The 22,971-nt window shown below is 43.3% G+C and overlaps 1 protein-coding gene across 5 annotated transcripts in view; it reads right to left on the reverse strand.

Moving 5' to 3' along the window:
- LOC129187898 (ecto-NOX disulfide-thiol exchanger 1-like) overlaps nucleotides 1-22,971 on the reverse strand; it is a 29,070-nt gene that overhangs the window by 1,375 nt on the left and 4,724 nt on the right. The window contains exons 1-12 of one of the 5 annotated variants that reach the window (XM_054787692.1): nucleotides 19,556-21,912; nucleotides 15,959-16,071; nucleotides 12,091-12,290; nucleotides 9,303-9,470; nucleotides 8,980-9,186; nucleotides 7,051-7,284; nucleotides 4,698-4,910; nucleotides 1,927-2,033; nucleotides 1,293-1,407; nucleotides 1,000-1,202; nucleotides 624-731; nucleotides 236-323 (exon numbers count right to left, since the gene is read on the reverse strand). In XM_054787692.1, coding sequence (XP_054643667.1) covers nucleotides 236-323; nucleotides 624-731; nucleotides 1,000-1,202; nucleotides 1,293-1,407; nucleotides 1,927-2,033; nucleotides 4,698-4,910; nucleotides 7,051-7,284; nucleotides 8,980-9,186; nucleotides 9,303-9,470; nucleotides 12,091-12,211 — 1,564 coding nt within the window. In that variant the 5' untranslated portion in view covers nucleotides 12,212-12,290; nucleotides 15,959-16,071; nucleotides 19,556-21,912. Of the gene's footprint in view, nucleotides 1-235; nucleotides 324-623; nucleotides 732-999; nucleotides 1,203-1,292; nucleotides 1,408-1,926; nucleotides 2,034-4,697; nucleotides 4,911-7,050; nucleotides 7,285-8,979; nucleotides 9,187-9,302; nucleotides 9,541-12,090; nucleotides 12,291-15,958; nucleotides 16,072-18,902; nucleotides 21,913-22,971 lie in introns of those variants that run through there. The other 4 variants (XM_054787691.1, XM_054787689.1, XM_054787693.1 and 1 more) reach the window with 4 other exon arrangements.

Here is a 22,971-nt window from a genome sequence, read left to right on the forward strand (position 1 = left end):
AGTAGTTTTACTGTATTTTACTTCTTCTTACACTTGTATGAATGAATGTTGAATGAATGTTAAAATGTGACTAAAAAACATTGCCTTTAATGAAGATTTAAAGATGGACACAGTTTGACGCTAAGGAAACTTTAGAAATTAGAACAACTTGGAACACGAGCGTCACAAAAAAGATTGGGTTCCATTTTGGACGTTCGTTCCACTGAAGTACTGAATGCTGACTGTCATCACTCACCCAGAAACAGCGCCTCCTTTTCGGACAGGACGACATTACTTCTCCTCTCTCTGCTAAGGTACGCTGATGGGAGGCAACTGCTGACCCCCTAAAAAACACACACATACACACACGTTGTACACAGAGAAATATATTTTTAAAAAACATTCACTCACATTTGTTGTAAAGGGAAAAAAAATCCATATTATTAATTTATGTGACTGAACCCTAAAGAAGAGGAAGAGGAAGACGAGGAAGCAAACAAGGAAGAAGGAAGGAGAAAAAGAAGAGGAAGAAGAAGACGAGGAAGCAAAAGAAGAAGAGAAAGGTTTAGAAAAAGATGAAAAGGAACGAAGAAGAAGAGGAAAAAGAAGAAAAAGAAGAAGAGAAGGAAGAATAAGGATTGTACCTTGTCTTGGAGTGAGAGCACCTCCCCCTCCAGGAAGTGATGCTCCTCTTTCGCCTGTTCTAACTCGGCCTCCTTGCTAGCCAGCTGCTCCTGCAGGCTGTGGAGTTGCTGAGTGTCCAACAAACAATCAAATGCACATCACAGTGTCAGTGTGTGTGTGTGTGTGTGTGTGAGACATCAAATTGTCGAGATTAGAAATAACTAATATGCTAACAAACTACTATTATGGGATCTCTACGAGTCTGAGGACTTTTTAATTCCTCCAATTCCTCCAATGTCCAGCATGTGGAGACATGTAGGCCTGTTGATGTTCTGTGGTCAGCATTTGCGTACATGAACATGTATATAAATAAAATAATTCAGCGTGTAGAAGAACCTGTTGCATGCTGATGACACTCTGCTGCAGCAACTGCATGGAAGCATCTGGAAAGTGCCACCTGGTCAGCCCGACTACGTTGTTGTTGTCCTCTTTGCCCGCCTCCTTCCTTGCAAGCTCCGCCTCCTTCATGTAAGCCTCCAGCTGCCATCGCAAGGAGACGTTCTCCTCTCGCAGACATGCCTCCGTCTGATCACACAGCCCTGTAGGAGGAGACAAGGCAAGGAGAGGAGGCATTTCAAAGAAAGGGCATAGTCATTTAGACATATATGATGATGTGTTTTCTATCATACCGCTGTCTTTGCGCATCTTCTTACAAGGACTTTCATCGGAATCTTCATCCGACATCTCCATCTCCTCTTCACGTCGGATGCCCATGATCTCCTCACCATGGACTTTCATCAGCTCCTGAAATGCCATCATCACCATCATCTACAGTCAATAGTGCTCTCAACGCAGGTTGTATTATCATTTCTGCCACATTGACACACTCGTCACATTTGCTGAAGGGATCATCTCCTGCAGCTAAGCCAAGCAGCACTGTTGCTATAGCGACAGGACCGACATGTGCACTTACCATTCAGTGAAGAAACCAGGAAGGATTTAACGTTCTGAGCTGATCAAACTTTCACCGGCACGAGCTAGCAGCTGATTGGCTGTTAGTTCATACCTCCTGCCACCTGATGGCTTCATTAGTCTGCTTTCTGATTACAGATGACTACTTCCTGGCTAGCTTCATGTGAGCGGAGTCTCACAATGCGCACTCGCACCCGCTAATGACTGACTGGGCATAAAACAGGCACTCTTTCACACATGATGGACTGCCCGTGGCGACTGCTGGACCATCGAGGCCTCTGAGCATCCTCGCAAACTGGTTGACTGACTTCCTGTGGGAGTGGACAGCAGACAACAAGAAGGTGTACCAACCTCACATTGCTTGCGCCAAATGTCTATGTTCTTGCGCTGAGCTTTAGAGAAATGGTCCCATGCCTTTTGTCTGCTGGCGGCGGCGAACACGGCCGAAATCTGCTCAACTTTGGGGTGAACCAGGAGGGGATGGGGGGCATGGAAAGGGTGGGGGAGGGGAAGGGGGGAATCAAGACAAAAAAAAGCCATTTATGTGTTTGCGTGTGTTGTGGCTTTGACCAAGGAGAAGTACATCTTCATGTCTGCTCTTTGGACCAATGAATGGGAGGAGTCAAGTCATGGCCTGGTCCCGCCCCTTGTCAGCATTCTGTACTCACATTGTACTCACATTGTACTTACAGGTTTGTACACTTTACTTGCATGTATTTACATGAACTTACTAGGGATGTCACGAGCCAAGACAATACACAAGATTGGGTCTAGCCACCGAGACAAACAGACTGTATGACTAAAGAAAGGGCTCACTCCATTCGTGCCAATGTTCTATGGATCAAATTTGCCAAGAGTGAACGAGGTAAACAGAAGCATGCACACCAAGGTCAAAAGATAGGGTAGTCCAAAACTGGAAAACCCAGTGGCGATTGCTGTAAGACCGCAAGGGAAGCTCAGCTTCCCCTGAAATGTAAAAAAAAAGTGGTGAAATATGTATTGGTCTGTGTACATTTCATTGACAAAATATGAGCTACAATACCTTCATCTTTTGTTCAGAATCAGCTACTTATCACAGGTAACTGACACGACTTCCTTCTCATTTATCCCCGCAGTGCCACGGCGCTTTTAAACAGTCGGGCGCTGACCGTCTACTGGCTTCGATGGGGAAGCGTACAGGGGGTTGTACCACTGCGCGAAACTGGATGGTCATTGGATAAATGCTGGGCTTTGTCCCGCCCATCAGATTCTCAAAGTCTCTGGGGGTCTATAGGGCAGAGGGCTGGCCCGGACACTCTGCTTCTGCATGATGATTGGATGATCTGTCTGAGGAGGAATCCCTTTTTGATTGACAGTGAAATGAGCGAATCAGCGATCTTGAAGTATAACCCTCCACTGGAACATTTTCTACGTTTTTCATTCCATTGTTCTGAACTGATCCGGAGACTTTACTTATCCCCAGCGACTTTGTCTTTGTTAAAAAGCTAGAAAACTGCACATCATGGCAGACACTAGAATTTACATATACATATAGATAAACACATGTTCACCAACAGGGAATTCAAAACTGCACTACTGAAACAGGGTAAGAAGCCAAGAGGCACAAATGTCTAAATGAATGAGCATCTGACAAAATTCAACGCTGACATACCAAGAAAGCACGAGACTTGAGGAGCAGGGAAAGATACAAAGCACTTGGAGCACCAACGGCAAAATCTACATCAAGCTAAATGGAGGTCCAGCAGAGGCAAGAGTGCTTGTTGTCAGAGATATTAACAATCTGGATAAGTAGATCATATTACCACGACAACAAAGAAAATTGAGGATACAACCCACAAAGAAAGAACCATGCAGTTGGAAGGATTACATTCAATAACATTTTACTTTTGATAACATTGTTACAAGGGCCTGCTCAACAAAATCACTGGAATTCGGAACCCATGTATCTACATTCAATAACACTCACAGTACAACACGAAAGACGACAGGAAGTGGATCCGGATATCAACAGCGGGGGAAAAAAAATAATTGTTTTGGTTAATTTTTACATTTATTTTATTATTATTATTTTTTTTTCTTTTCCTTCTTGCTTAAAAAAAGAGTAAAAAAATAAAATAAAAAATTATTATTGTTACATTAACCACCTTGATTTTATGGAAGAATAAGTAAACAGTGAATTAGTCTATGTTGAATACTATTATATTAGTATTTGATTAGCAATTGATGTGATACGGAGAGGGGGTAGGATTAAATAAGCTGTGCTTCTACCTACTCCTTTTCAGACGTGGAATTGCGATGCGAACTATAACATGAAGCATTCAATGTAAACTCTATGCATGTTCGAAATGAAATAACCATAACCACGTATCGAGGCTGGCAAAATTATCAAGTTCATTTTCATTTACGGTGTGATTAACACAGGGTCAGTCTGCCCAGGGCATCATCCAAGCCAGAACCGCTACTGGTCCCAGGCCTAGCGCCCACGTTGTGTCACGTTTTAATCTTGTGAGCTCTTGTGACACCCCTAGTACTTACATGTATTTACACATGTACTTACATAAGCTCTTACATGGACTTACACATGTACATACATGTACTAACACATACTTACATATGTCCTTACACATGTACATACAGTAAGATACTTATACTTACATTGTACTTGCATGTGTCTTTACACTACATGCAGGTTGACTTGCTCCATGGTTGACATGTGATGTCCATCACATGACACATCACATGTTAACTAGCGGAAGTGAATTTTACTTTAAACTTGTTTTACTTGTACAAACCTCAATGGTAGAAAGAAAATCCACTGGTTTCCTTTTCAGAGACTTCCTTTGGATGGATGGATGGGTGGATGGATGGATGGATGGATGGATGGATGGATGCATGGATGGATGGATGGATGGATGGATGGATGGATGGATGGATGGATGGATGATGGATGGTTTATGAATGGACTGATGGATGGATGGATGGATAGTGTGGATAGTTTGACTGATGGATGGATGATGGATAGATGGATTATGGATGGATGACTGGTTAAAAGGTTGCGAGTTGCCATTGCCCTTGTGAAGAGGAAGCGACAGTGAATATGAAGATGGCGTCCATCAGCTTACACTGTGTCAAGATGGCCATCAGGGCGCACTTGAAGGCCTCCTTTGCGCGCTCCATCTCCTCCTCCTGCAGAGCCTTCTCGCTCATCAGTCTGCGCACGTGACCGTTGGTTGACTGGATCATGGAGTAGAACTGGTTGGCGGTGCGGCGGTTGACCTCACCTCGGTCCATCCAGGTGAGGAGCACCGCCGTAGCCTCGCTGAACTTGTGGTTGTCTGCAAAGAAGCACATGGAGACCTTCTGACTCCACAGCACCTTCTGTGGCATCCACCAGTGCAAGCTGGCATGCTAACTCGCATTACTTTTGGTTTGTATACTAATGCCAAACATTTGAAAACATTTTCTCAGTCAGGCAATCGGAAAAATTAACAATCCATCAAGATGCTGTAGTTAATAAAAAGTCGTCAATAATTGATACATATTATTTATCCTGCATCTCCCCACAAATGCAGGCATGTGCTTTGCTTTATTTCCTGCTACTTCCACAGTCATTCTCCAACTTCCAGCTAACATCACCACAATTGGATGTGAGAGTTCGTTCACGGGACCTTTAGCGCCCAGTCAGCCTAAACCAACGAGCGCACAGCCAGACGGCCTCCAAATTGTTCCCCAGAGGTGTCGGCAAAACAACGTCACAGCGTGCGACTCCGCCTGCCGCCACATTAGACGTCAGTCACATGAGAGCGCTCAGTTTCATTTGAATGACAATTGAAGCGCAGGGGCACCGAGGCGAAGACGTGAGTGAATTAGTGAGCGTTTAAAGAGCTCAGGAGGCGCTGGCGTGCAGATAAAAAGCTTCTGGAGCAGCAGCGGCAGATTATAGTCACATTACACCGCGTTGCACAATGATGCTCGACAATAACAACCACTATTTATTTAGGTTACAAAAAAGACTCCACAAAGGAAACACCTCTAGCATGTGTTGCTGTTAGCGACGAGCTCCGCCGCTGTCTGATGCCCTGAACGGCCATGAGCGTGCACTTGGTTGGTTTATTGATGATCTTAGGTGAGCAAAATGACATCACGCTGCCACGGTTACATCACGGCATCACAATATACTTGTATGTGCACTTGGGCTTGTACCTATGAGAAGAATGATGGTGGATATTAGTGGTCTGTGTTTGTATCTATTGGTCCGTGCACACTACTGCCCACTTGTGCTATGGCGTGTGCACTGCAGCCTCAAGTTTTGGCAAAGAACAAGATAAATAAATAAAACTAGCAAAGGCAAAGTGCGTAGAAATTGTGTGTGAATTAAATGCCGGATGGAAAAGGCACACGTACGTGAACAATGTGGCCTGAATATTTTGAAAGAGTTGAACATTTTAATGTTGGAATAGTTTGAATTGGTTGAGGTAGTAAAAATTCTTAAGATCAAAGGGAATTTGTGTTACGAATAAAAGTGGGCATTTTTACAATGCGTAAAATTGTTGGCCTGAATGTTTTGAAAAGCTCCTATGGATTGAGAAATGTGGAAAAATTACATTCATTTAAATGGAAATTTTGTGCTGCAAAATATGGAAATCTGGGAATTATAAAATGATTATATAAAAATAATATAAAACATAATTGCCTGAATGTTTTGCATGAGCTTGATGATTTTTTTGGTTGTTTTCTTTTTTGTGTCCTGTCCAGCCATTAGGGCAGATAGTATTGTTGATCTAAATGCCCTTACATGCTCAACAGATTCACTCTGCCAGGGAAAAGTGTAAGATACTCTTCCCCTGTTATACAGAATTTATTTGACTTTATTAGATGTTTAGCTGTTATGCAAATTTGGAGCAACCGGATCGGAGCAGGAGGGGATAGAGAAGAAGAGAAAAGAAAACAGAGGGTGGAGTGCGGGGACAAGTGGGGGACAAAAAAGAGTGAGACAAGAACAACAACAATTGCGACGCCAATAACAACACAACAGAAAATGTTTCAAGGGCTTGAGAATTCTGGCAATACAGAGAATTTTGGCAACGTTGGAAATTAAATGTCGAAGTTGTAAGAATGCTTAAGATTAAAAGGTATTTGTGTTACGGAAAATGTGAAATTATGAAAAAAAGTTGGAATTGTAAGGATTTGTAAAATTAACCTGAATGTTATGATCCTGGAACGACTTGAATGGCTTGAAAAGAGTAGGAAAATGGCATTCATTCAATGGGACTTTTATGGCCAAAAATGTGAAATTCCAGGAAAACTGGGGATTTTGGGAATGTTGAAAATGGTCTGAATGTTGAAGTAGGAATTTACTTTGAAAATTGTTAGTCTGAATGTCTTGAATGAGCCGGATGGTGGAATAGTTTGAATCGGTAGAGAAAAGTGCGCTGATCTTCAACAATAACACAATAAATACATACGTCTTCTTACCTTTCAGCCCCTCCGCCAATATGACTGCCTCGTGCTCAGAGAAGTGCACGACGGGGGCCGGAGACGGCGGCTGCAGGTGGTCCTCCCAGAGTGTCTGGCGGTGTCGTTCTTCTCTGGCCAGCAGCCGTTGTTGACACTCCCACTCATACAAGTCATCTCGTGCCTGAGCAAAGTCCACATGGATCTTGCCCGAGTCCTTCTTGTCCGTGCTGGACCCGATACGCATCCGGTATCCTGGAAAAACACTCAAAGCTTATTGGTTCACATCACTACACTACTATTCGACCATATATACTAGTTATACTAGTCCTGCAGCTGTCAAGTCTTCTGGTGGTCTAGTCCTGTAGTTGTCTGGTGTTCTAGTTATCTAGTCCTGTAGTTCTCTAGTCCTCTAGTCATCTGGTACTGTAGTCCTCTCGTCATCTAGCCGTCTAGTCCTCGTTCTCAAGCCCTGTAGCTGTAAAGTCTTATTGTTGTCTAGTCCTGTAGCTGTTTAGTCATTTTGTCGTTAGGCTTCTCACAATAACAAATTTTGCTGCATGATAATTGTTCTACAAATTATTGCAGATGGGTGGGCTCCTTTCCGGTTGCGAGGGTGTCTCTGGGCCTGCTGGTGTTTGGCTCCCAGTCCCGTCTGCCCTTGCGTGGTGTGATCTCTTGGCAGTTGGCTGCCGGCACCCTGTTTCGGGTTGGGATTGCCTCTTTGCGGCCCCTTGCTGGTCTTCCCGAGGGGGAGGGCTCTGTGGGCTGGCTCTTGGGGGGCTGGTCTTTGTGCTGCCTGCCCCTGTGGGCCCGGTGGCTTTCTGGTGGTGGGGGCTCTGCCTGGCTGTGTGGGGCACAGCTTGCTGGGTGGTGGGAGGCAGTCCCTCTCCTTTCATGCACTCTCAGTGACAATTACACGCTCACACATTCGCGTACCTTTATATACAGTACATGAAGACTTGCACACATACATAGATGCCTGTACACACATACATATGCACACTCACAATACATACGTACTTAACCACATTACTCACCGAGTTAACCAGGGTACTATTATGTTGGTTTTATTACAGTGACTTATGTAGAGACCATAATAGTGTACTATTATGTTGGTTTTATTACAGTGACGGTGACGTCGGCAATGTGATTACAGTTATTGTCATTCTGATCTCTATCATAGTTAATAATTTCATGTCTACTATGACTACTAATATGTATGATTGTTTCAATGCAGTATTATCATTGTGGTTGTTGATAATATTTTGTCCTTTCTGTCATGGTTTTTATAGCCGTCATAGACATTTGCTGAGTCCTGTTTGTTTCTGTTGTTTTGTTATTGTCGTCTCAGTTGTTGTTGTTGCTGTTGTCCTTGTCTCTCTCTTTTTTTGCCCCCCTCTTATCCCTGCACTCCCCTCTCTGTTTTCTTTTCTCTTCTTCTCTATCCCCTCCTGCTCCGGTCCGGCGGCTCCAAATTTGCATTACAACAAAACATCAAAGTCAAGTGTATTTCACACTTTTCCCTGGCACAGCAAATCTGTTGAGCACGTAAGGGCATTTAGATCAACAATATTATCTGCTCTAATGGCTGGACAGGACAAAAAATAAATACAAAATACCAAAAAATTAAGCCAACGTGCTCAGGTGTGAACCCTCTTGTCATCCAGCCTATTTGGAAGAGAGAGGAGGAAAACAAACACGCATGCACGTCAACATATCGAGGCTGGCAAAATTATTGAGTTTGTTTTATTTATCGTGCGATTAATTGATTTATTGATTATCGTGACAGGCCTACTTGTCGTCTAGTCCTGTAGCTCTTGATTCCTCTATGCGTCGAGTCCTCGTTCTCTTGTCCTGTAGTCCTCTAATCCTCTTTTGTCTAATTGTGTTTTCTTATCATCATCTAATTTTATGGTGTGCCAGTGATCAAGTCTGACCGTGTCTCACCTGACAGGTAGATAGCCTTGTCCACCATGAAGTGTTGGCTGAAGCGAATGTGGCAGAAGTTCTTCTTGCTCTTGCGGATGGCAGTGATGTCGCCACACGGGCTGAAGACCTCCCTGATGATGTCATCTGTGGCATTCTCCGGCAAACCGCCCACAAACACCGTCTTGCAGCCCGGGGGGCGCTCGCGGGTGGACGGTGGGGGCAGGTCTGCGGCACAGTGACATTGTGAATGTGAAAGAACTACAAGTGGTTCTCGAATGTTCTCCAGTGATCTATTCAGCGACATTATGATGGTGACTGAATGGAAGAATTGGACCTCTTACTGGGGTTCTGAGGGAAGAGAGTGCAGCTCTTGCAGTGGATGATCTCTTTGACTGGCTGCATGTCGGTGGGGGCGAGCGGGGTCGGGACCAGGCTGACTCCCGCCATGAGTGGGTTGACAGGTGCCATGAGGTCCAACGGGGGCTCGAACCTCTGGATGCGCAGAGACTCTGTGGGAGACCAGGAGAGCCAGACCAGGAGAAGCTTGAGAAGAGACCATAGTAACCTTCAATCTGTGCACTAATGGGACACGATAAGAGAATATGAGAAATGAAAAGTGGCAATGTCTCAGCCGCCTCGGTGGAGGCGGGGGCAGTGATAACGAGAGGGTCTGCAGTCAAATGTCAACACAAGAAAGTCAATAATCAAACATAATAATCAAATTTGCAAACTGGTCAAAATACGAAGTAGTCAGCTAACATCTGTCTGCCGCCGAAATAACATGCTGACAGCGTGCTATCTCTTTGTGCTAGGACAACTGTCAATCACACTGCTCTCTGACCATTTGCAGCTAATGTTAGCCTGCTGTGAAGGTAACATGCTAACAACGCACTAACTTGACTGCTAACATTAGCCTGTTAGAAACAGAACATGCTAACAACCAGCGAGCTATTTGTGCTGTGACAACAACTTTCAATCACTGTTCCCTGATCATTAGCTGCTAACGTTAGCCTGTTGTCAACATAACATGCTAACAACATGCTAGCTCTTTGGTCTCAAACTACAACTGTCAATCACACTGCTCTTTCATCAGTAGCTGCTAACATTACCTTAGCTTGCGCTCTGTCTTCACGTTGTTTTGTTTCATTTGCATTCATGTTCACTTCAGACAAGTCCAAGGCAATAAAACAATAATAAATGAGTCGTCATCAAAGAAAGTCACCTTGAATAATTGTCTTCTAATGTGTGTCAGCTTTTATCTGCTAGCAACACAAGGCGTGTTTGGTCACAGAAAAACAAGTAAACGCGAGTGTAAGCAGTTAGCTTCTAGCTCTTTGGAGAAGCCATTAAAGTGTTGTGTGCGATAACCCTGACAGCTAAATTACACTTGTTGGCGCGGCACATTCATCACAGTCCAGCTGGGCTGCTTTTGCTTGCGGCCGCCATGACTCACGCCGGCTTCGCTCTGTGCCGGCGAGACCTCGATGAATTTATTTCTTTATTTTTACTACTGGGCTGCTGCCAGACACAAATACAATGTTTGATCGTTTGGCAACCTTTTGACTCATTGGCGAGTGGCGCATCAGGATGTGTAGAGGTCAGTGCTACTACGGGACTCTTTGTGGACAAAAGTACTGGGACGTAATATCATTGATTGACTCTGAGCTGTGTCCTTGTTAGGCCTGTCATGAAAAAAACACTTCAAAAACACACAACAATCAAAACAATAAATAAAATGAAGTATCAGGTCTCTGTAAACAAAATTGCACTTCAATGCAATTGTAGTGTTCTTCAAAGCATTGTTAGCACAAGAGAAACACATTTGGCTTTTCATGGAAACATGATGTAAAACAATAGTTCCCCAAAGTGTATTGACTATAAAAAAAAAAAAAAGATCAGTAGAAAAACTAAATGTAACACGTATCATGGACACTACCCCATATTTCTGATATTGAATAAGTGTCACTTTCGTTATTGTCTGAATGTTGACAAAAACCCGCAGAAATAATGCGGAAATACTCTGAAGTTCACATTGTGTGTCAATGCAGACATTCGCATATACGATTCTGTGTGGAATACGCTGTTTACGTTTAATGAGATGTAACGTTTTGTCTGAGCATGGTCAAAGTACATGTTTTCGATGCAAAAATACATTTGGGGCACAATGAAGTGTTATACTTTGGGGATCATAAGTTCCACCGTTTTGTACTACAGTATTTATTTAATTGTCTTTGTCACAAACTTTTTCATGCCACAAAATGACGATGCGCAAACGGGCTGAAATCGTGTAGCATATGACACACACAGCTAGCGAGTGCACACTCGCTGGCGCCCCGCCTCTCCCCACTGGGACAAAAAGACTCAATGACTGACAGGCGGGTTCACTCACTTTATTCCGTTAAAGTGAACTCTCTCGTCATCCAGCTTGTTTGGTAGAGAGAGGGATGAAAACAAACACGCATGCACATGTCAATATATCGAGGCCGGCAAAATGAGCAAGTTCCTTTTTATTTATCGTGCGTTTAATTGATGTATTGATTATGGCAACAGGCCTAGTCCAGCACGGGCCATTTTGCTAGAAAAAAACATCTACAAGGTAGACATGGATGGTCTTAGTTTGAAAGTAAAGTGGAGACATTGATGGTTACTGCCCATGTGAAAATGTACATATCGTTGCTAGTGGATAAGAGTAAATTAAGTTGCTTATTCCGTGAGTTTGAGCGGTAGAGGAATGATTCTTGTACTGTTGGAAGGGCTCAGTGTTCGCTTTCAAACAATGCTGACATTGTCGCATTAGTCCCCTGTACTGGAGGTTTGAAAAGGCTAATGACGTAATGAGACAAGCTGTCAGGTGCAAGCTGCAGCGTTGCTTGAATATTCATGAGCCTCGACTCCTTACAGCTTTGTTAGCGATACTAATTAACAGCGGCTTCCCACGGACCACATGTGCATCATCCTGACAGTTGTGTCTAATATTGTGGTACATTATTTAGCGACAAGGATGTAATGAACAGACAGTACACAATAATAAACACAATTTTGACTTATTTCATATTGGATGGCATTAGATGGGGTCCCTGACAAAGTGGCTGTTGTGTCATCTGACCAACAGACAGGAAGTTACTGTACCTGACAGAAGCTGCTGCCCGCCGACACCCAGCGGCACCACGGTGAGGTTGGTCCAAGCAGGCCGCTCGTTTGGGTGCTTCTGTTGGCCGCCGTCAGCTGCAGAGGACGCAACGCTGGTCATGGTTGTCCTATCAACACCACCTGGACCAGGCTGACAGGGCGGGGCAAGGTTCCGGTGACTTCATGGAGGCTGGCCCTCACTGAGACAGGAAACAGCTACGTTAGTGAAGAAGGACAGGCTGCATATCAATCATTAGAAGACTTTCTCAACAATAAGGTTATTTACACTTATTGTAAATCAGAACATGCAGGATATTTATTTTATTTCCCACATCCCAGAAATTCCCAAGTTCCCCTGTAATTCCACACTTTCCATAAAACAAATTCCTTTGAGCTCAATAATTGTTACTACTTCCACATTTCTTGACCCATTCAAATAACTTCCAGCTCATTCGTTACTTTTATCTTCATTGAAGACGTGACTATTCCCAAAGACAAGACGTGGCAGCGAGATCAACCACCACCACCTTCCTGTTTTCAGTCACGTCAAGAATCACGTCTTCGGTGAAGGTAAAGGTAACATTAAATATTCATTTATCCCTTTCATTCATCATTGATATGCATTTTATGCGAGTAAGACTATAATTGTAAAACAATAAAAATGTGTTTTGTGTTAACATTTTTGGCTTCCTGGAACTAAGTAATTATTTCTTATGAGGAAAAATTCATTTGGTTAGCGTCTGTTTCGGTTCGAGTCAGATCTTCTGGATTGAACACCCTGGAGTGTTTTTGGCTTCCTACTTTGTCCTTCTTCTCCACTCTGTTTGAAACACTTTCTTGAGTTTAGAACTAATAAATTGGAGGCTAGCCGGTTAGCTTGGTAAACAAAGCATAACAGGAGTGATTGTAGGGGTGTTATTTCAGGGCTAAAAAACATAAAAAAACATATTTAGAAAGCCATAAACAGAGTTTCTATGCTCTAACTACGAAAATTCTATTTATTAATACTGAATAATACGTTGCGGAAATTCACTTATCGGGGTCTGGAACCAATTGACCGCGATAAACGAGAGACGATTGCATAACGCACATTTAACTAAATTAAAAGCCTGATCAATTAAATTCAAAGAGAATATTATATAAACAAATCATACAATCATAAATAAAATATTATTTAAAATATAATTTAAAAAATGAAATTTTAATAAAAATGTATATTGAATAAAATTTATGAAAAATCGATTTAAAAAGATCAATTCAATTAGAATGTAATATTTTAAATGTTCCACCACTTTACATATTAAATAATTCAATTAAATTCTGGATAAGCGGTATAGAAAATGGATGGATGGATATTATCTTTTATATCATTATTTTTATAATGACATAAAATATGTATTTTTGCCAACGTGTGCAGACCTTAAGGACAACCTTTACATTTCTACATTGCAAATAACTATTATTTTTATTCTTATTCCTGTTGTATTGTCATGAACACACACACACACACGGTAACATTTGCTGAGATTGAATGCATTTTGATCCGTGTGACGCTCAGCTCACTTTCACACATCATGAAATATTCATCATGGAACGCTTGTCCTGCTTCACTATTCATGAACACACACGCACCTTCCAGCATAGCTTTTTTTTTTTCATGTTATAGCACATAACATCCGTTGTCAAGCTAATTATTGTCTTTTTCTATGTCACATGACCTTGCAGTGCAGTGGTATCCATTATCGGCCCACTGTTCATTTTTTATTGGCCCATGCAATATTGTAAAAATAAAATGAATTTATTATTAATGTGATATATTATTAGAAAATACCCTTATTTGTCGCCTATAACACAAAGCTAACATTTGGATGTGTTGCAGTCGTGACACTAGATCAATAGTGTTTTTGCCCGCTCCACATGTAGTCCACCAGGACAGCTGCTGCGATCGTCTCTTAAAAAGCATCGCAACTCATCAAAGCTGCTCCAGTTGTTCAGAGAGAATTCTGGAACGTTCCCTGAAGAGAGTGTAAACATTCAAAGACGACACTTTCCAGGCTAAATGATGACACGTTCTCTGGGCGGCCTGTAGGAGGAGTAGTACTCTTGAGGCAACAAGCGCGCTGACTTGCGAGGAGAGCGAGACAACATGGCGGCACACTTCCTTGGTTCCTTTCCTCTCTGTGCCGCTGTGTTAGTTTTGTCAGCTTGTGTTTGTACTCCTACAGCCATTGCTGCGTCACCGTCAGGTTGCCGCCCCGGAGCTAGTGGCCATTAGCCGACGCCGCAGATGAGCGGCCAGAAGGCGACCATCATATCCTAATTATTGCGTGATGAGAAGACCGCAGGCCTGGAGCATGTGTGTGTGTGTGTGTGTGTGTGTGTGTGTGAGCTCTCTGAGCAACTAGGAAAAAATGGCTGACCCAAAGAGAGACAAATATCAATTTTATTGAATATCTAGCAATATCTATCATATTTCTTGCTGATATAATGTTAGGGTCTGTTTATTTACTGTACTGCAGAGGAGACCAAACATATGTCAATGCGTCTTACAAATGTCTTTTTATCATAATGTTCAGTCTGTCTATTATTATTCTTATTCTGCCCTTTTTTACGCTCAACTACTTTTTCAGACGATTCCAACAATTTCAACATCAAAATATTCAGCTCATTCTATTGACACATTAAAAAAAAGCTGTCACATTTGACGTAATTCCACGTTTTCGTCAACGGTAGTGGCTGCAGGCAGCAGCAGTTCTGCAGTGCGTTGTGTGTGGTAGTCTCTAACCAGTGTTTATTGTCATATTTTTTTCAAGCGATCGGTGCGTCATGGAAGCAACTGTGACTCACCCAAGATTGAGGGAATTATTCTTTATCCTACTGCTTCTATGCCACTTTTTATGTGGCTTCTGAGAACTCCGGAGGTCTTTCCAGTATGGCCAAGAGTTCCTCCTGCTTCTCCACAACTCCGGTTTGGATGCCTCTGCAGCCTTCCCCGCAGAGAACACCCATTGGGATGTTGCGGCGGCCGATGGAGGTGTGGAAGAGGGGTAGACGTGGTGATGTGTGGCAGCGGCTGAAGAGACAGGGGGCACAGGATGCCTCTTCCTACGATGATGCTTGCCAACGTTCAGTCTCTCTGTAATAAAATCAACAAGCTCCAGGCGAACACCAGGTTCCTGATGGCGTATAACAGCACTTGCCTCCTTGCTCTGATGGAAACGTGGCTTAAAGACGCGGATCTTCGGTGCGACTTGGAAGTCGAGGTGTTTGGAGTTGCATATCGCCTCGACAGAGACCCTGCGGTGACCGGCCAGTCATTTGGTGATTTGTGCCTTTATGTTAACAAAAACTGGTGCAACACTGTGGATGAGGATGAGGAATTATTCGGTTCCAGCAGCCATTGTTCTGCTGAATAACTCTGTAATGTTGGCGCTGTATTTACTGTTTTTAATATTGTATTTATTGTTGGTTTGTGTTCCATGTGATACTGCTGGCTGTGGACCAAATTGCCCCTTGAGGATAATAAAGTTTACCTTGACACCTTTTCCACAAAAAAAGTCCCATTCATAATGAATGGACAATTTTTATAAGTTGCTGATTCAAACCATCCCCACATCAAAATATTCAGCTCTTACAGGACATTCAGACAATATTCCACATCCGAAATATTCCAACTTTCCCCTGAAATTCCAAATTTTCAATAAATGCACAACATTCTGGCTATTTTTTTAATTCCTGGTTTTCCCAGTCCATATTTTCCAGAGCCCTAATTCCTTTGATTCCTTTGATCAGAACAATTCTTATGTCTTCCATCAATCCATTCAAACCATTCCAACACCAAAATGCCCAACTCATTGAAAACATTCACCTGTTTCCATCCATCCATATTCTACGCCAGGGGTCCCCAACCACCGGGCCGTGGCCCAGTACCGGTCTGTGGGCGGGGCCGAACTGGGCCGAGGAAACCTTTCAGGCGCAATGCTAAAAAAATACACACACAAAAAAAAAAAAAACATTTGTAAATAACAAAATTAAATTTTATGTAAATGCATATCAATTTTGGAACTAGTGGCCATTATTTTATTCAAAAAAATAATATAGTTAGAAGTTTTTGCATGTTTATGTTGTTTGTTGCGAGTGTCCCACTTTGTTGCTAAATGAGATAAATTAGATCGCTATAATGTACGACCCCCACCACCACCCCTGGTCAGCGGAGATTTGTGGGAACACGAGCCGGGCCGTGGGTCCAAAAAGGTTGGGGGCTATTGTTCTATGCCGCTTCTCCTCACTAAAATCGCGGGTATGCTGGAGCCTATCCCAGCTGAATTTGGGCGAGAGGCGGGGTACACCCTGGACTGGTCGCCAGCCAATGGCAGGGCACATATAGACAAACAAGCATTCACTCTCACATTCATACCTATGGACAATTTAGAGTCACCAATTAACCTAACATGCATGTTTTTGGAATGTGGAGAAAACTCACCTCTTTCCAACATTTCAAAAAGTATCAGTTTTTCAAAATTCTGTAAAATTTGAGCATAAGAATTGTTACTACTTCCACATTTCTCAATCAATTCAAACCATTCAAACACCAAAACATTCATCTCATTAGAAGCATTTAGGCTATCTACTTTCCACATTCCAACTTTTCAGTTCATTCATTATTATGTCAGTCCATATGAACATCATCTAATGTCGTCATGTGACCTGCCTCAGCCTCCATCATTGATGAAGTATGTCACTGACAAGATTCCTGTCTCTTTTTATTACTCTGTGTGTGTGCATGTGTGTGTGTGAGAGAGCACATGATGTAACAGATGGTGATGGACAAGCCAGGAGAGAGAGGCAGCGGGCGGGCAAGAGAGTTTTCTAGCTAACGTTCGTTCAGCCGCGACCACCGTGCGCATTTTCAACAGTCTGTCAGCGACTTCTCAGCCACTTAGCAATGCTGACACATAAACACACACACACACAGACATCAGGATTAAAATGAGGGTGAACACACACACACGCACACACACACACACAACACGCTGTGGCTGCATGTTAGCTAACACACACTGATCGTACTTCCATGATAAAAGCAATTTTCAAAAATTACAAAAACAACCTTCACATTATTCTATGAGGGACAGCTTCCTACAATAAATAAGCAATATATAAACAATGAACAACGTCAACCAGTCTCATCTTGTGTGTCTTCTTGAATGTTTAAAACAAAAAAAATGTACAGTATACAATTATAAATAAATAAACAGAGCATACTGTATGGAGTAGACAGAATATGGCAAATAAAAAAGACTGTATAGACTATGAATGTATAATAAAAATAACAATGTATGAAACAGGTCAACTGTACAAATAGGCAGTGGTTAGTAATAGCCGTTAGCGCCCTTAGCGTGCAGACCTGATGGTGGTACCACCCGTCTACAAGCCAGCAGGCAACACAATGACAAAACGTTTGTGTGTTGTTTTATGTGACGGCTAAACGAGCTGATTGACAGACGCATCGGGCTGCGGCGGCGCCGTCTGTTCCCATCGCTTCTAATTAAAATCAAGAGGAAGCGGCATAGGCGGGAGCGCTCGTACGAGCAGCCCATGGCGCCTCGCATGACCGCCACCGACCTCCGTGTCCCCAGGCCGGACCTGCTGACACGCTCCGCTTGCCAGTCTTTCATCTTCATGTGCACCTCCAGGACATTTTTACTGCGCTTGTGACATTGCCATGGCAACAGCTGCCAGTTGTGACTGCTGGACGGATCATTTGTGCTACGACCCGTTTGCTTGTCCCATCACTTCTATGCTGCTGTTTCACTGCAATTTCCCTGACTTTATGGATTATTTCCAGTCTTCTAATGAGCAAGGGGGCAGCTGTCATCAATTACTTGCGAGAGGAACAATCTCATTCATTAAATCACACGTCGAATGCGATGCTATGTGGATGGTTTTGAGTCTTTGTATTTTGTTTCTATTATGAATTGTGTCGGTTCTCATTAATGACCTGTGAGGAGCGATTGCATTACAGTCATTCTATGATTTGGTGATTTTGGGCGTGCCGTGTATAGTCGTGGAAAAAATGATTAGACCGCTCTTGTTTCTTCAGTTTATTGATCCATTTTAATGGCTGGTACAACTAAAGGTACGTTTCTTTGGACAAATATAATGATGATAACAAATATAGCTCATAAGAGTTTAATTTAAGAGCTGATATCGAGCAACTTCCATGGTTTTCTTGATAATAAACCAAAATCACTTAAGTTCTTACATGAATAGCTATAGCATTGAACTGCCAAAATATATTATTCTTATGAGCTATTTTTGTTGTCATTGTTATATTTGTCCAAACGAAGGTACCTTTAGTTGTATCAGGCATTAAAATGAACAAGAAACTGAAGAAACAAGGGTGGTCTAATAATTTTTTCCATGACTGTATGTATTAACCTAGTCACCAATTCATGTAGTCATCTATTATGTAGTTATGTATTTGTGTTGTCATTCGGGGATTGTAATAATAATTAAGTAATATTTTTATTTATTTTATTTTCTAGCAAGGTGACGTGTATTTATTATACAGAAATGTAGTTTTAGCGAGCATGCTGTGGGTTTTGACTTTTGAATTGTTTTGCATGTGCATCCATAATCTGTAATGTTTGGCTAGGCATGGCACACCTACCCTCTTTTGCCACGATTGGAAGAGGTGGTCATGAGCTTTGGGTAGTGATCGAAAGGACAAGACCGTGAGTACAAGCGACCGAAATTAGTTTTGTCTGTCAGGTGGCTGGGCTCTCCCTTAGAGATAAGGTGAGACGCACCGCGTCCGGGAGAAGTTCAGAGTAGATCCGCTGCTCCTCCGCATTGAGAGGAGCCAGATGAGGTGGCTTGGGCATCATTCCTTCCGGACGCCTCCCTGGGGAGGTGTTCAGGGCACGTCCGACCGGTAGAAGGCCTCGGGGAAGACCCAGGACACGTTGGAGAGACTGTGTCTCTCAACTGGCCTGGGAATGCCTCGGGATCCGCTGGGAGGAGCTGGACAAAGTAGCTGAGGAGAGGGAAGTCTGGGCTTCCCTACTTAGGCTGCTGCCCCCGTGACCTGACCTTGGATAAGTGGAAGAAGATGGATGGATGGATGGCTGGATAGATGGATGGAGGGAGGGATGGAAGAGGTAGGCCAGGGCACTGCACAACTGCATGCACACGCAAATGTGATCGCTCCTTGCATGTTATTAATGATAGCTGCCACCTTTACACAGCACAAACAACAATAATAACTCCAGATAAGACTGGAAATTATCCACAAAATCAGGGAAATTGCAGTAAAAGCAGAATAGAAGGGTTGTGACGAGCAAATTGGGTCGTAGCATGAATGTTCCACAATGTAAGTGATACTGTCCATGTTGAGGATGGGTGCAAAGTAGAGTGGAGGCACACCAAAGCGTTACGTGTGTGTGTGTGTGTGCAATCGTACCTCAGAGGACGCCTGAAGGTTGAGACTAATGAATTATTGATCACGCACACATATACACACACACACACGCACACACACACGCACGCACACACACACAGCTGCTATGCTGAACATAACCTCATTAGGATAGAATATGCACAAATGTCCATGGGGCATGCTTGGATGAGTTTGGTGTGGAAGAAGTCTTTGTTCTTGCTTCACTTCCTGCAGCTGACCCAATACTTTTGTCCATACCCAATAGAGGCATATCTTTTTTTCCTTTTGTCTTATTGTTGGGGAATTATCTTTGAGTTTGTAACAGTCCAAGATAAATGGAACACAATCATCCTTCTCTTCCGCAGCGCTCTACAGAGGACGTTATATTTGTTTACGGGAACGTCTTCTCCCGCAGCCTTTGCGGTGCTACCATTTCTTGACACAGCCTTGCTCGCCTCACACTGCCTTTTTCTCCTCTCACACACATGCGCACACACATACACAGTGATGGAGTGGCCAGTGAGCGCGCTGCAAAGCTAACTTCCAACACCATCCATCAGCGCTGCTCTGCTGCATGCAGCTGATGCATCAACATGATCCTCCAGTGGGGGAGGAGCTGATGATGTGCGTGTGTGTGTGAGTGTGTGTGCACGCAGAGGGGAGGAGGGGGAAGCAGTTGAAGAAAAAGAGACGGAGAGAAAGAGAACATTGAGGATGAAGGAAGGAAGCTGACTCCATGATGACAATACTCATTCATTGTAACGCACATTCACACACACACACGCACGCAAGCATAGACAGAGCGGCCATCTGGGCAATGCTGACCTTTCAGAGGGAAGGTCTACGTTCACACGCACAAAGGCAGTGAAAGTGCTTTTGTGTTTACACTCGCAGCGACATGAAGCCAACTCATGCTAAGCTAACGTCACCTGACATCACACCTGTCATGGGGTGGCGATGCTAAGCTAACCCTGATGAGAACCAATGAGAAAGGTTTTGGCTGAAATTTTAATTTCAATACATTTTCCCATTACTATTACTAAATGACAACATGAACACATGACCGCACAAATACATGAATAGATGACGACTAGATGAATAGATTAACAAGTGATTGCATGAATTAATAACTAGATGAAGAGACGACTACATGACTAGATGAATGGATGAACAGGTGGGTACAGGAATAGATGAACAAATGAATAGATGAATAGGTGACAACATGAGTAGACTAAATGTAGAGCCCTATGATTTCTGCGTTAACGGAGTCGCGGGCGGAATTGGCCAATAAAAACGGAATCTACTGTTAAACGCAGAAATTTGGGGAAATTGACATAATGTGAATGAAATGCTGTCATCGGGAGGGAAAGAAACATTTGTGAGGGGAAGTATTTTCCCAGCGGACCGCTCAACTGTGGCAGAATCTCGTCACATCATCGAACTACAGTAAATCTGAAACACTGGCAAAAGCTGGCATAAAAACCTTTGAAACTCCTACTTAACAGAGCGAGAATGGAATCTAGCGGGGTTAGCTTAGTTGAGCCGAGCATGCTAGCGTACCTGTGTGTGTGTGAAACTCAGGCTGTATTGTGTTTACACCGTGTTGTGTTTTGCCGCTTGTTAACGCAAACGAGCATTTCACGATGCCCGTTGACGTCGTGCAAGTTCTGAGTGAAATTAGGACGAGAGACATACTTTTTCTTGCTCCCAACTCGTCTTAACCGTCCGTCACCAGATATTCTCGACACACTTCCGGTCTTCAAAATAACAGTGCTGTTTGCCACATACTGTCTAATTGTGTAAACAAAATGTGTGTCATAAAAAATGATTACATCGGTGACAACATCTTCCTTAACCACAAGCACGGGTATTACAGCTTGAGGATTTTGTGTGTTATTTTTTGGGGTTTTGTTTCACCGTATCGAGATATTATCGTTATTGTGAGCCATGTATCACAAATCATATCGTATTGTGAGATACCCGGAGATTCCCAGCCCACTACATGAATAGACAACTACATGAATAGGTGACTGCATGAATAGATGATTACACGGACACGGACAGATGACTACATAAATAGATGACAACAGGACTACGTGGATAGATAACCAGCTAGATAGCATGACGGTGATGATGAGGAAGGTGACGGTGACTCTTCAGCCTGTCACACGAGCTAAGAGGTCAAAGGTGATTGTTATGCTAACATGTTACAAAGCGACAGGCGTTCGCAGGGTGATTTTTCAAAATAAAGGTCAGCAGCATTGCACGTTGTTATTGTGTCGGTTTGTGTGTTTGATGGCCTTCTTTTGTGTTTGTGTGCTGATGGCCATCAATCACTGGGGGGGGTGCTTGGGTATGCATCCCACCTATTGACATGACGCGTGTTCCTGATCCCCCCCCAACCCCCCTCCCCCGGGAGCCCCCACCCCCACATCCCCAGCCCGCATACATCACCATTAGCCAGCAGGGAGAGGGGCTATGCACAGGATGGTCTTCATTTCATCTGAAAGCGACTAACACAGCATCACAACATTACACAATCGCAACATTACGACATCACGCAGGCACAACATCACACAATCACAACACCACAGTGTGTCAGTCGGTGTGTTAGAGTGTTTGATGGTGTGAGGAAAGAGGAGGCGAGGGAGGAGGAAGTGAGTTTTTCTATCAGTGTGATGAGGAAGGGCAGAGTGTGTGATTGGTTGAGACGTGTGAAGTGGGGGGAAAGAGAAGCTGAGGGTGGGAGGTGTTGGCAGACCACACTTCCACTACAGTGAAGCAAAGCCCACGGAGACACATGCTTCCTGCTTACATGTATTACTTTTATTACTATTAATATCATCATCATCATCCTCATAATCATCATCATTACTATGATTACTAGTACAGGAGTACCTCAGGTTAACGTCCGCCCCCAGTTAGCACGTTTTTCAGTTAACATCCAAAATTGTTGCTAAAACTTTGCCTTGGTTTGTGTTCGCCGGCGTGATTAATATCCAAAATAGCGTCTGGTTTGTTTACGGCGCCATCTTGGATCAAGTGCAATGCATTATGGACCACAGGCCCCCTTTTATGGCAACAGCGTTTGCTTATATGAGAGCTGCTGCGCTAGAAAGAGACACACGACGTAACAAAATACACAGACCGCACACAAAAGAGAAAGCCGATGGACCCTACCAAGACAGCTTAAAGAGAAGACCGTCATCATTTCAGAAATATGTAAATGTGACGAAGTGGCTCCGTCATCAGCTGTGGTGCACACACATACATGTATATACATCTACTCTGGTTCCCGTGTAACAGTCAACCTGGCGGTGCATCCAGGGTGACATTCGGTGTTTCTGCCGTTCTCATTTTACATCCATAACACTCATTGCTGGTTCCAACAACAAAACCTAAGCATTCAAACTTATCGTACCATGTTCGCGGCATCCGGA

The sequence above is a fragment of the Dunckerocampus dactyliophorus genome, chromosome 9 (assembly GCF_027744805.1).
Source record: "Dunckerocampus dactyliophorus isolate RoL2022-P2 chromosome 9, RoL_Ddac_1.1, whole genome shotgun sequence".
NCBI lineage: Eukaryota > Metazoa > Chordata > Actinopteri > Syngnathiformes > Syngnathidae > Dunckerocampus > Dunckerocampus dactyliophorus.